General features: G+C 43.6%; 1 protein-coding gene across 1 annotated transcript; it reads right to left on the bottom strand.

Annotated features, from left to right (window-relative positions):
* Positions 1-1901: 1901 nt before the first annotated feature.
* On the bottom strand, positions 1902-13953 carry phf12b (PHD finger protein 12b). The gene is made up of 15 exons (XM_023428470.2): positions 13220-13953; positions 12723-12904; positions 10838-10910; positions 10271-10727; positions 9473-9593; positions 9234-9366; positions 8949-9113; positions 8669-8812; positions 7325-8072; positions 5890-5994; positions 5632-5778; positions 5445-5540; positions 4617-4699; positions 4333-4471; positions 1902-3121 (listed from the first exon to the last, which is right to left on the bottom strand). Exons 1-15 carry the CDS (start codon positions 13283-13285, stop codon positions 2634-2636), a joined length of 3147 nt encoding a protein of 1048 aa, XP_023284238.1. The 5' UTR covers positions 13286-13953; the 3' UTR covers positions 1902-2633.
* Between the last annotated feature and the right edge of the window lie 754 nt (positions 13954-14707).

The following is a 14707-nucleotide window of genomic DNA, read 5'->3' as shown; positions in this document are numbered from 1 at the left end:
GTGTAGTGGTCTAAGCAGACGCCCCATGTGTAGAGTCTACAGTCCTCGCTGCCGTTAGCCGCGGTTCGAGTCCCGCATCGGAAGGCATTTGCTGCATGTCATTCCCCATTTCCTGTCTCTTTCTTTTATCCTGTCCAATAAAGGCACAAAAGCCCAAAAAAATATACTTTAAAAAAAAATGACATAGTATAGTATGGCAAAAAAAGTGAAAAAACAACATAGTATAGTATGGCTTAAAAAGTCAAAAAAAGGTCATACTGTAGTAAGGCATAAAAAGGTATAGAAACGTCACAGTATAGTGAGGTATAAAAAGTCAAAAAAATGACGGGCCGTCCTGCATGATTGGAGTCTTCAAATTTGGGCTGAAGGACTGCAGTGCACTCCTGGCATCCAATGAAGGTGCGACAGCAGAGATGCAGGAGTTGATATTAACACAACAAAGATGAGGAATTTCTGACAGACTCATGAAAGAGATGATACATTCATACACATACACTGTGTAGTCTTCCTAAATCCTTTGTGAGTCCACACATCAGTGTTTCCTCTGTATTAATTTAACAGTGGTGTGCCCCCAGAGAAAGGAAAGCATGACCACTGACAGAGAAAATCAATATGGTAGAAATACTTTAAGCAGAATTTGGTGTAATTGACATAGAATTTTGACTGAGTTGACTTAAGCTGGAGCACAATAATACAAAACAGTAGTAATTGAAATCCCGTGATGGGAGTGTAGACACTGATGGTGGATGTGAAGGGGTGAAGAGCAATGGATGAAAATGTAGGACTTCTGGGGTCAGGGGCGGGGCAGATGAACGCTTGTCCTGATTCAACTGTGTGTACAGACGTGAACACACATTCCCTGTTCTGAACTCTGATCCCCAAATACGTGACACATTTTTTATGCATCTCAACCATTACTCTCAAACCATACCTGGCATATGTGCTGCAGTGCGGATCTCAGTGTCACCAAAAATTCATAAACTCTCAAGTGTGTTCAGGCTTTTGAATTAATGACAGAAAAGATCTGCGGCGTTCAGAGCCTGTTAATGACCTGGATAAGCTTGGTCACTATCGTTGGCACCATGTTAAATAATGAATTGTTTTTCCAATAACATTTGTCAGTAATACTTAAGTCAAAATCATGGTTATAATTGTGCCCTTGGATTTATGGCGCTTGATGTATTGGCTGTTTGGATAAGTTTCGCCTACATGGGTTTGGAGCATGAGAACTGTAAAGGGAATCCTTAAATTTCTGTACAACAGTATAAAACCAAACATGTCCCACCTCCTCACCTACATCACTGAATCACAAGACAAACCGAACGCCTTCCACCTCCCCAGTACTGCACACTTCTCCCACCAGTGGATTGTCCTGACTTCTCAAAAAGTCAATAATCTATAACAATAACAGAGTCTGTTTTGTCCCACTGTTGTAGTGTATATCGTCATATTATATCACTTTGTTTAACCAAATAAAAAATAAAAAAAGATTGTGCTATAACTGATGTGTCTAGTTGGCTACTTGATGCACATCTAGTTTTAACTGTAAACATTTCAAACTTGAGCTTAAAGCTAATATTTCATTACTCATCGCAGTTCACTGTCAAAACCACAGTTAGAAATATAGATCTGAGCCTCTCTAACCTCTAAGGATTCGATACGTGACAGAAAGGTTCGGCTGTTTTGAAGTCACCTGTTCTCGCCTGTGTGGCTTCCCTGTGGCTCCACTGCAATGTGGAAAGAAGACAATTGTTATTTCACTGGAAATAAAATTGTTACAATAAAGTGTCATGGTTCAAAAGTATGTGAGGAGAGACACAGTTGGCCTCTAATCTGGACTAGAACTGAAAAGGAAAAAATCCAGAGCGGACAGACAAGTAACAGAGAACATATCCATCGAGTTGTTCTTAGAAAATCTTTCTGTATTTACAGGTTTTTGAACAGACAAGCAGATACAGACAAAGAGTGCTTATATACAGAGCAGCACAAGATGTTAAAATGAGTGCTAAAACAATATGGTATTTACAGGTGGACTACAGCGGAAAATACAGACTAGGAACAAGTTTTATCACAAAACTTCTGGTACTCTACACAGTATCACAAAGTCCATGAACTGTACAGTTAAAAACCAAAAAATGGTAAATCTACATGAAATCCAATGTTTCTCCAATTGAGAGGCACTGAATTATATATATTTACATTATATATACATTTCATAGTGTATAAGCATGTATGTTTTCATACATATATAGCTACCTGTGGTGCAAAAGCAGCAAAAGAAATTAGAATGTATGGAATTCAATACTACAAAATAAAGGGTCTGTGCTAAATGGGATGACTGACAGAGTAATGTTACACCATACATAACTAATATACTGGCAAAAAGAAAAACTGAGCAAAGCTAAATAATGTTGCTCAAACTCCTAACAGTCTGAAGTGAACAGAAGGTTCCTGTCAGTCAGTCAAAAACAGAAGAGATTGTCAATAATACTTCAAGTTCATGCAAAGATATAAACCATTAAAAATGAAAAAATAAACTTTTCCCTGTTGACCAACCAGCTGTGCAGCTTTCCCTTCATTGTGACTCGGAAGGTGCAAAACAAAAGGAGGGAGGGCGGGACTTCCTGTGCGGGTTATGGAACAGAGTTGGAGTGCAGTACGGGCACTTGGTGGGGAGGGACAGTCTCAGCGTCGGCCTCATCCTGGCTGGAGGGGCTGCTCACTGTGGCAGTGTTGGGCAGTGGCGGTGGTAGTGGTGGTGCGGAGGTGGAGTTGGGGGCGGTGTTGGTTGTGGTGCTGGCTGCATTGCTGCTGCTGGTGGTGGTGTTAGCACAACTGGCGGCAGGTGTGGCAGTCTGCTCCTCTTTGGGCTGCTTACTGGCGAACTCCGTGATGCTGAAGACGAACTGGAGGCAGCCCAGTTTGATGTAGCTGCCGTGGTGGAGCAGGGCCGTGCCCTCCCAGCCCGCACCGCTGCCTCCGATCAGGCTGGAGCTGCTCGCCTTGCAGGTGCACGACAGCTCGGAGCCGCCCTGAGGCTGGCTGCTCATCACTCCGCCAGCCGGCAACAGACCCATCACAGAGCTGGGACCCTCGCCTTCCTCACGCTTCTTACTGCGACCTGCACGGAGAGCACAGGGAGGAAATTAGAGACGTGACCTTTATCATTACAATTAAGAAACAGAAGGCGGAAACAACAGCAGTAAAAGCTCTGAGATGATAAGAGAAGAACAAATACAGGTAGTCTCTTCAAGGAGCAATACAGCTGTGATGCCAGTAAAGTGTTGGATCACACCAACTAACCAAATTCAATTCATTTGAATGCATGATAATGATTAGCAGATTTGCTCATGGCAGTGCCGTATTCCATATTCAATTCTGGTTCATTTTGATATGCAAACGTTGCACCGCGCACCAACAGCAAATGGTGTAATCATAGTTGAACATCTGAAGAGTTGAAAATGGAGAAAACTTTAGATATAATCACACATTTAGTAGAAGCAGTAGGCTTTAGTGTAACTGGCTGCTTTTGAATATAACTGCTTCCTTTTCATCGGAGCTTGTTGAGGCGTGTTAGCTAATCACAGTCAGCCGTGGTGGCTGCTGCTTGCTGGGTGGCATGCATCACCACAGAATCAACTTCGACAAATACCATCCGGGGCATTACCACCTGAAGAGGAACAACTCACTGCTCCACCATCAACCTGGACAAGCTGTGGACACTGGTGAGCGAGCAGACCAGGCTCAACTATTAGACCCAGACTACCTCCCAAAAATGTAGATTTTCTGACTCCATCAGGGTAGCGATCGACAAAGCTTCTTTTCAGAGTCATAGATGCTACATCTATGTTTTTCTACACTGCTGCCTAATAGGGTCAAATGTGTCAGATGATAATCAATGTGGTGCTACAGACAAATCCCTGGTCTACAAACAAGGGAACATGCTTGTTTGGTACAAGCCCCAACAAAAATCACATTATCATTTGCATATTTTTTTTCAGTGAAATTTAAATCCAAAGATGACCACTCCAACTGAAATCCTGACTCATATCACTGTATCTGCCCAAAAAAATTTGGATGTATTTTTTATTGTGTCTATTGTTCCTCTTGGATTCAATAGGAAAGGTAGTGTCCACATATAATAAGAGCCTGAGTGGTGAAGCGTTTTGTTTAAAACAGCAATAAACTGAAAAATAAGGTTGAGGATTGTGCCCCCTAGAGGCAGGATGGGGAGTTGGTTCCCTCCTGCTGTGATCACATCTCAAACCGCACAAACTATGAATACCTGACAGAGCTTTCACAAATTAGTATGTAAGAATGAGATGAACTCACGGATGATGCCTTGGACTTTGGCCACGAGGCCGCTGGGTAAAGACGGCGAGGCCTTCTCGGAGAAGTCACACGAGTAGAGGACGTTGTCCACCGTGGTGCCGTGCTCACTGTAGTTGAGCAGCTCGTAATGCTTGGTATTCTACAGAGAACACACACACACACACACACACACACACACACACACACACACACACACACACAGACGCAGAGCATTTATACCATGTCCAACAGCAGCAGCACTTCCATGTGTTTAATAGACAGAGGTGGAGAAGTGCAGTCCATACCTCATCATAGAAAATACAGGCGTGTTTCCCCGATATGTAGTTGCAATGACCGTAGTTTGTAAGGCACACGTCCATGTCAGCACCTTCACAAAAAAATTATTTTAATTAAATTAAAAAGTTGTGAGAAAAATATGAATAATGTTCATTTTCATGCAGCGCTGCCTCACTACGGACCTCAGGTCTAAATGTCATTTCCTCTTTCAGCTGTTGCCAACGCATTAACCAAGTTTTGGTCCAGAAACCAAAACAATAATTTATATAGTTAGAAATACCAACTTTTGCAGGGAACTTTTCTCCATTGGTGTATAAATCAAATTTGTCTTAAAATATGTTCAGATCTTTATCTCAGTTACAATTATGAACAGTAACAATAACACACAAACCATTGTGTTGTTCTTGTCCACATTGAAAACATCATTCAAACAGTCACAGCTGACTAAAGCTGTGAGCAAAGCTAACTGCAGTCAGGAGTTATCAGTCCTGGAGTCCACTCAGTGAAACCAGATTAGAGCTGTGGGTTAGAGACACTCTGAGATGTTTGTCGTGAGGCCTGAAGAAGAGTTGATGAGCATGAAGCTGAAAGAGTCACAGAGTTTAGATCTTCATCAGTCCAGTCAGACAAACTGTCTGTAAATCGAGATGATTCACTTCCGTGGCTACTCCCTCTAGAAGTGGACATCCAGCTAAGGTTGAAATAAATCTCAACTGTCCACAACACGACTGGAAAATGTTTCAACACACGGTGATCAACGTGCCAGCAACAGGGCATCAGTCACACTATTCACAACATCTCTATCACTGTACAGAAGCACAGTCCGCAGTTCTTACCAGATCCAATGTATAATGTCCTGTAGCACATGCTGACTGCTCCTCCTTTTCCTGTCAGAGGGTAGAAGACAGCTCGGGCTTGCACCTTCTTCTGACCTGGTGGGAAGACGTTCAGGTTTTTTTTTTTTAAACTATGGAAGCAACTTCCAGGAAACACAACTGTCAGAGGGTGAGGTTGGTGTCTTACCGTCGGGGTGGGGTGATGGGGTTTTGGGGGTGTCGCTGGTCGCTGGGGGAAGCAGAGCCCTGGGGGCTTTGGGAGGGAAAAGCTGCTGGATCCTCTGCCAGGCCAAGAGCTTGATCATGTCAGCATCCAGTTTGTCCAGCTCGATCCCTATACACAAACACACATAAACACACAGTCATTAGAAGCTAATTCTACCATTCCAACCAGACCACAGTGGTTCAGTATCATCACATCCCCCTGCTGAGTGAGCACACCCACCTCCATCCTCATCCTTTCCATCTTTCATGCAGCCGGACAGGTTGGCGATGGAGGACAGAGCGCTGGGCAGCATCGAGTCCATCAGTCCAGCTCCAGTCTTTATGTCTGTGGAGGAGAAACAGGCAGGGACAACATGAGGTCATCCACCTGAGACTGATGTGGAGGTTTGCTCACTGACGGTTGAGTGGATGGAAACTTCATTCATTCATTCATTCATTTATGTACAACAACCTCTTTATCTATATACTTAGTGTATTATATACTTTAACTACATAGTTAAATATTTAATTGTGTTTTTGTTTGCTGCCTCCTAAGACTCACTTCAGCTTGAAACAACTGGGAAATTGTTGCCAGTGGCCACCAGAGGGAGCTGTTAGGCAACAGTCTGCTGTAAAGTTTTGCCCTGTATCTCAGTGAGAGTGGAGACCAGAGGAAAGTGAAAACCTCATTAACAAGCTGCAACAATGACCACAGACGTGATTCAACACCCTTCAACATGTCAAGTCTCACAAAAGTAGGATTCATTTAAATATCTCACTAGAGTAGAATTACCATGTTTTTATAACCATTTCTGCCTCTGGACAACCTCAGCCCGTATTTCTATTCAGGTGGACTCTAATTTTCCCACACACATATTCAAAGCAGCACCGCTCTGTTTGCTAAAACCTCCCCCTCCCACTTGTTAGATATCCGATAATTATCAATTAATGTGATGATTATTTTCTTGATGAATGAAACATGACAACAGACCAACAATGACCTCGAGGAGGTGCTAACATTAATAAATAGTTTAATTTGCTCCATTTATCTATATGCACTTGTTTTCCATGTTTGAACTCGGCAGGTGAAACAAAGCAACAGACAAACTTCTTTAGGCCAGTTCATGGTTCTGTGCTGCCAGAGAAAAGACGCTAATGATCTCATAAAATTAAGTGGCAAACAAACGAGCTTTAGATTTAATGAAAGTGGAAATGAAGTAGGAAATAGGTAGAAGACTACAATTCTTGTTCATGTTCCTGAGATATCAGGAGGAAAAAACATTGTTCTCTGGACTAAATCATTCTGTCATTTAATTATTTTTCCTCTAGTTTTCCGGACCAATCTGTCTCTACATCTCGTGTTTTCTAGGATTTGGGAGAATCAGCACTTTAGGCCTAGTGAGTACTTCACTTATGTAGCTTTAGCTGCTGGTATTGATGTGTGATCACTTCCCAAAACTTTCATTCAACATGACGGCATGTCAAATAAAAGGCTGTGATTTGTCATTTTCAGTATTTTTTTGTACATTTTTCACACTAAATAATGAATAAAAATACATGTATCAACAAATGAATAAATTAGTCATAATTGGACTGCTATGGATGAAATCCCTAGAGAAGCTCCAATGAACCTGGGAAGCTACACAGTGGTGATCGGTTTATTGCCTCATGTTTACCTGGAGTAGGTGATGATAATCCCATCTTGGTCGAGTCGCGCTCCTGGTTGCCTTTAGGTGGCGTGTCCGAGCGGGCACTGCTGGTGATGGAGTAGGAGCGGGTTTCGTTGCTGGTCATACACTGGGCCTCCTGGAGCACCGTCTGGTTCCTGTGGTTTTGCTGGCCGCCGTGGGGCCATATCGTCGGAGCAGTGGGGCAGATTTTCTGAGTGCAGGCCTCCTTAGTGCTTTCTGGCTCCTTTTTAACTGTTTCTGCACCTATGTGGTTCACCAGAGCAGAGGCAGGAGCTGAGTCTGGGGGTGTTGTACTGGGCTTCACTCTGCACTGCAGCTCCACCTGCCTGCAGGAGTCTGAGGAACTGTGACAGTCTACTGGTCCGTTGGCTTTGGGAGGCTGCCGCTCCTCTGCTAGAGGTCCGTTGGGTTTCCTACAGTTCTGACATGACGTCATGCTGCATTTACAAACACCCAGCTCTGCTGGGGTGTCCCTTGAAAGAGACGCCCCCTGGGGGTTGTCAGGTGTACTGCAGGGTTTAGAGCAGGGGTCGGGGGAAGAAGTCCTTCCTAAAGAAGCCTGAGTTTTCATGTCCTCTGATGTTACACATGACTTAGCGCTGGCTTTCTGCTCTGACTCCGACTCTGCTGACGACGTGACTGATGACAGAGCGGATGGTGTGGATGAAGCCTTTTGCTTGATGGATAGGTGTCGCATGATGCTGCACTGGAGGGCGATGACATCCTGAAGCCACTGTTGAACACAGCACAACCGTGTTTTATTACACAAGAAGCAACCATGAATCCTGTCCTGTCTAATGGACACATTCATATCACAGGAAGAGGCAAGACTGTCATTTTTCTTTTGATGCAATATTTTGAATTAAGTTAGAGCTCATGATTGATGGGCACCGTTTATTCTACCAATCCAGAGTCAGTGGGAAAAAGAATGATGTAGGTCTGAGTACACAGTGTCAGTACACAGCTGCAGCCATAACTATTTATCAGCCTTAAATATCTGTTTAAGCTCTGTATGTATTTCAGTTATCAGCAGGAACAAGTGCTTCTACTGCAGAGACATGAATCTTGGTTATATGCAAAGTTGTTTTCTACACTTATCAGGTTTGCTAATGCTAACATTAGAAGTACAACCTGGGGTTATGGTTAGCCAGTGGTCTGCTTCTTATGTTTGATGCAGCACCTGCTTCCTGTCGGGGCGTTAACTTACAACCTACACCTCTGAGTCCTGCATTGTAATGGACGATGAACTAAACTTTCAAATCCAAGCAGACAGGTTTAAGCTCAGAGCGTATACTTCCTCTTGAAGTAAAAGGCTTTTGTTCTGCCTACCTCCTGCTGCTCAACCTCTGTGGTGAGGTGCTTTGAGGGCTGATGGTCAGGAACGCCGCTACAGACCAGCTCTAGCTGGTGCACTCCAGCAGGGTGCAGCATGGGGGGAGGATTCTGGTAGTGGGACTTGATGGCATCTGGCACCTGAGAACAAAACGTGATTGTTAGAAATAACTTGAATTTAAATTTTCAAACATATTCAAATGTCTTTGAATGAACATATTGATTATGTGCCCTGCCAAAAATAGATTAACATCTGTGTAGCCAGCAGCCAGTCTACCTTAATGGTCTTCTTGTTGTGCTGGAGGTTGGTGCGCCGGTTAGGTGCGTTCTGACGATGGACTCTACGTAGGAAGTCCAACTTGACGGCGTGCTGCGACATCCTGTCCTGGAACTGGTCGAACAGTTGACAGCGGCTGGACAGGCTCAGGGTCTTCTGGTTCAGCTACACATGAGACAAACGTTTGAAATGTCAAACTAATGATTTGTTGCATCATCTAGGCTGAGACAAAATACCAAGAAAGAAAACGTTTGTTTAGCTCCAAGCCAAGGCCACGCCTCTTACCACTAAGTGCTCTACATGGTTTGGACACATCCATTTGCCAGCAGGTAGAGCTGTGAGGGGAGGGTCCAGACAGTCCATGTGGAACAGGAGGGGACAATAATCACACTGGATCAGTGGAGCCAACCTGCAACTCCTGTGAGAGGAAACACAAGTAAATGAGTTAAATATATGAAAATATATAAACATGTCAGGTCTGTGAGTTCATCTGTGTACTCGACATATATCTGTTTATTACCGACCTGTTGCATGAAAAGCAGACTTTGACTGGTAGAGGGACGAGACCATTAGGATCCAGTTCATGCTGAGGTCTCCTGAACGGCTTCCCTAGTAACTCCTCTTTTCTCCTCCGTTTACTGCTACCTGGAAACCAAACAAGAGGAACATCTGATAAACAATCCAACCCAGATATCCTAATACTAATAATAATAAATAATCTGTATTTACAGAGTATGTTTCTAATCCCTCATTACAAAAGTCAATCAATAAAAATCAAGTAAAACCAGGAAAAGCTCTCAGATTAAAGTGTGTTTTAAGAAAAGATTTCTAGGGGGTCACTAATTCTGCTAAACTGATTTCTTCAGGTGGCTCGTTTCAGGGCTTTGACTGTGAATCATCCGTCACCTGTAGTTATCCTCTCATGTATCAAATATCTGAGTCACTTGGTACAATCCAGGACGCAGTACTTTGTTGTATCTACTTTCCAAAACTTGCTTTATTTACTTATAGTTTTATTTTCTGGAATGTCAAGAGTTTCTTGCAAGACAGCAGGCGTTTACATTGTTTCTTCTTTCATTGTCACAATTCATCACCATCTGCAAAAAGACTGGAATATCTGGGCTTTTTGATGGTAAAAATGTCCTTTATATCTGGTTTGTAAACCACAGGATTATAACGAAATTCAGCAGAAAAACAGCACCCATTCTCTTCACCACACCCTGAATGTTTTCAGCTGCTTTTTTTCACCTTCACATTCGAACTGGTTGAAATAATCACACTATTCTTTCACAGTGGCAGTGTACGTTGTCTTAATGACTGACCTGGCAGCGCAGTGGTGCAGGTGAGCTCGCTGGGCAGCTGGAACTGTGTGGGGTTTCTCTCCATAGCAGCTGCTATTAGCAGCTGAAAGGGCCTCTTGAGGAGGCGTGGCGTCGGAGCGGAAAGCGTAGCACCGTCGAGCTCTGCGCCCTGAACTTCGTCTTCGGGTTCTGCTGCCTCCTCTTCCCCCTCGTTCTGCTCCTCAGAGGGGGTCGGAGTGGATGAGGTGTTGGAGGTGGGTGTCCCGGGCCTGCTGCTAGGCCTACTACTCGTCCTGCGGTCCAAGAGGCGTACCTGGGCCACTCGTAAACCGGGTCCCGCTGCTCCGGCGCCAGGAGGAAGGCCATCGAGCCGCAGAGGGCCAGCATTGAGCTCCAGCTCCACGGCCGGGGATGCGGAGCGTTTAGACGAGGACCTTTCTGGCAGGCCGTTGGTCTGTTCCGACTTCTGCTCTCGCTTCTGATGGAAACGAAAACAAAAACACAAATTTATTCTCTGCGCTTCAACAGCTGCGTGACAGTAACATCAGTGGAGGATTGGAAGCGAAATAGAAGAGACCTGCCTCTCACCTTTTTCCTAACATTGCAGCGATGACACATCCATTCTCCTGGAGGAAGCATTTCTTCACTTAGAGGTGGATTACTGTGGTAAAAGGATAAAACACAAGGGACCAGGTAAATGATTAATGCAAGAAAAGTAATAATTTAACATCCATCACATACAGTTAGGATGTGCTTCAATCATGCTGTCTCATTTTGATAGAAAACTCATTATTATTTACCACATTTTTGTAAAGACAAAAACATACATGCATTTTTTTTCTCGTTAATTACAGCTATATTCCTAGATCAGTTATCCAACATGCAAAGGTTGTATTAGAAGTTAACATAAAGCACTTAGATTTCTAAGCTTATACCCACTGAAAATAGTTACCATTCAGCCAGTAAACGCATGGACTATAATTACATTACAATAAACAGGCAGATTATCCAAGTGCATGGTTTTCCCATTGAGGAACAAAAAATAATGATATGAACAATATTCATAGGAGAAGATTTAAAGTATATATAACAACAATGATTATGCATTTACAAGTTAAGGTGGGGAACACACCTGAAGCCAGGACTAATCTACAGCTCAAAATCTCCTATTCAAAAGCAAACATTATCAAAAGTTACCTTTAAGATAAAACCCACTTATGCAGCAAGTTTCCTCCCAGTACAAGCACTGATGTGACACCATTAAAAACTGTGCAGATGAAGCCACTCACACGCCTGACCATATATAGATAAAACGCGGCTGCTCGTTTCCTAGAGACAGTTTGAACTCAACACGTCCAAATGCCAAAGTTAAAAAAAAAAAAAAAAAAATCATGCAAGCAGATGTTTAACGGAGAATCGTGCAAAGCGGCACCGGGAGAAAAGCTACAAAGAGACGACCTCTGCGACACGTCCGCAACAAACGCTGCCACGCCGCTACTCCATCTAAAAGAATGACAAAACATTTTGTGGTATTTATGAACCCTCTTTTTCTCAAAGCTTAATTTTAAAAGGTTGGTAAAATGGCGGTGGAATAGGGGAAAAAAAAAAGAGCAGGGAGGTCGCCATATTGTAAACAGAGGCAGACTCGACTCCATTTTTAGCAGCAATGGCTCCACTGGCTGCAGCCACAACAGGAGGGGAGGACCGACTGCAAGCTGCTTCTAGCCGCTTTCACAGACCAGGCTACATGCACCCGTTTCATTTAGCCCCTGTGTGTCTTATTAACGTACTTCCCTTTGACAATAACGAAGGAAATTTTACTACCAAACTATGTGACTTACAACGATGAACGAGACACCATATATCAAATGGCACACACACACTGGAAACATAACGGTTAGCTGCTGTAAGTTACTCGACACCGACACAGATCAAATTAGCAGTTGTCTCTCCTTGCTGACCAAACTCCATTCAATAAACGTCCAATTTAATGTGCGCCTTTGGATGTACCAAACACAATGGAAACATGACTTCGAGGTGGCTTTTAATTAGTTTAATTAACAAATGAATACCTGCCAGTAATTCAACGCTATCGACTAAAATTCAACTTTACAAAGTGCTCCACAAGGCTCACTATCGCCCTCCTCGGTTCAGCTCTATATGGGGGAGCACAGTGTGAATATGAGGGGAACCACCGATGACTGAGGTTGATATTTCAATGATATAACCGCGGTTTTTATCTAATGCATATGTGCTATATAATTTGTACAACACTGCAAAGGGGCAAGATTCAAAACAAATACTTCCACTGACATTTCACATGCTGATGTCTGTAGCACAAAAAAAACAACATAACTTTACCATGGGGACAATCCTGAGCAAGCACTGAGCATTTTTGCATGCAGCTAACGGGGACACTGAGCATGCATTAACGGTGCTTTCTGCCTCTTTTGTTGATATAACTTTAACTCACCAGCACTGGAGGTGGAAGGCTGCCGGACAGTGGTCACAACACAGCAGGTCTCCCCCCTCCCGGCAACTATCGCAGGTGTCGTGGTTGGTGGCCCTGCCGCTCCTTCGGACGTCTCTCACCAACTTCCGATTCCTCTTCTCTACCTCCTCGGACTTCGGGGGCGCCAGCAGTGTTTGGATTTGCTGTAAAAAAAAAAAAAAAAAGTTGTTTAATTGCATGAGAGATCGCGGTTGCCCTGTTTTGATTGTTTGCCTACAGAGTTGGACAAATATGCAGCTCTGTGTTCGCTTTCATGCTAAGCTTAGGGGAGAGCGGTAATGTTAACTTGTGGCCTCCATTACCAGCCCAAACTATTGAGTTAGCTAGCCGAGATATGCGTGACAGCAGGCTACGGTGGTCTGCTAATAACCGCATTTCATATGATGAAAAATACATTAAAACATTAGCATTAGGGGTATGTTTCACATAATCAAGGCCTTCGAGTAGAGCAACCTCACCTCCATTAAGCCCCCAGAGGTATCCAAATCGTACACAATCGTCGGGGTCTCCATTTTGTCCCACATTCATCCAGAAGCAGACGTTACAAAATTGGATTTGCAACACAAGTGCCAAACGGGCACACAACGATGAGAGTAAATCCCACAATAAATGTCTTTTTCCTAATGTTTTTGACCAGCGGATGGCTGGCCAAGCGATGCTAGCTATCGTTAGCTGGCTAAAGGAGCTAACTACGAAGGCAAGACGTCAACCAGTCAAGGTTGTGAAGCTAGCGGGCTCACTAGCTAGGTGCTGTTGGCCCAAAGAAAAGACACAAAAATCAACGATAATAGTGTGATTAAAACGCCGGATGCTTAGCACCACTTTTTCTATGGTAGTGCCAAGCCTACACACAGTATTTTATATTAATAGACTGTTGCTGCTGGCTACAAAATCCATCTGCGGCCTAGCTGGCCAGCCATGATTCTTGTTTCTGCTCCGGCAATAAGGAGCCCTGTAAATTTGCAAACCCCTCCGCTCCCATTGTCAACAGAAGACGTAACCAAAAATACAGGAGGACGTTCGGCGTGGCGCGGTCCAATGCACGGTTTCCGATAGCGTTCGGAAAGTATAATCCTCAAATCGGGTACGCGGAGATACAAATTTTGTTGGTGTTATTGTTGTGAAAAAGCCTGTGCATCTACACTGGCTGCTAGCAACATCCTCTACCAATTGGCGCAACCGCGAACCGCCGCGCGCGCATGCGCAGTAGAACGGAAATAGATAACTGAGGCTAGCTACATTGGAACTAGGGGCGGCTAGCTCGCTGTAGCTACATTGTATCCGGCTACCGCTGTGCTGGAATTAAGCGGATAGATATCACTGTCATTGTCAGTCTACCTCTGCTACTAGCTGTTACTAGGCTACTGTCTCTATACTGCCGTTACTGAGAGTAATACCAACAGCTGCTCGTGTCGGTAGCCATATTGCTAACGAGCGTTCCTGATATCTTTAAAGTCCGCTATTAGCTGTTACCACTGAATCAGTAATACTGACCACTGCTTCTACAATTTAAATGTTCTACTGTTGCCTGCAGCTCGGACATTTACTGTAGTATTGTTGTTCCTAAAACGGGCATTTTCAGTTTCACTGATGTATTGGGAAAGCTACGTCTGTACAAACACTAGGACGGTTTTACAACAAATTCTTACCACAACTGTTATTGTTACCGTAAGTGCCGCTACCACCATAACCAGCATCACAACCATCGCCACTAGGGGTAGTGCTTATGCCGTTAATAGTTAGTTGACATCTTGAGTAAGTTATTGACAGACATGCTGAATAAAAATAGACATTTTGTGTTGAACAGAAAGTAAAGGAATTCATTAAATTAATAACAGAATACCAAAACAGCTTGAAGTGTGTGCATGTGTAAGGATGTGTCCATTCTTTTAAATAAAAGAACAGAAAACAAATAACAACAAAACCAGATGTGTGCTTGTGGGGGG

This window comes from Seriola lalandi, unplaced genomic scaffold, assembly GCF_002814215.2.
Source record: "Seriola lalandi dorsalis isolate HSWRI2012SDOR001 ecotype SW California unplaced genomic scaffold, Sedor1 jcf7180002054875, whole genome shotgun sequence".
In the NCBI taxonomy this organism is placed as follows: Eukaryota; Metazoa; Chordata; class Actinopteri; order Carangiformes; family Carangidae; genus Seriola; species Seriola lalandi.
The sequence above is the reverse complement of the archived record's forward strand: the minus strand, read 5'-3'. Positions and strand labels throughout refer to the sequence as shown.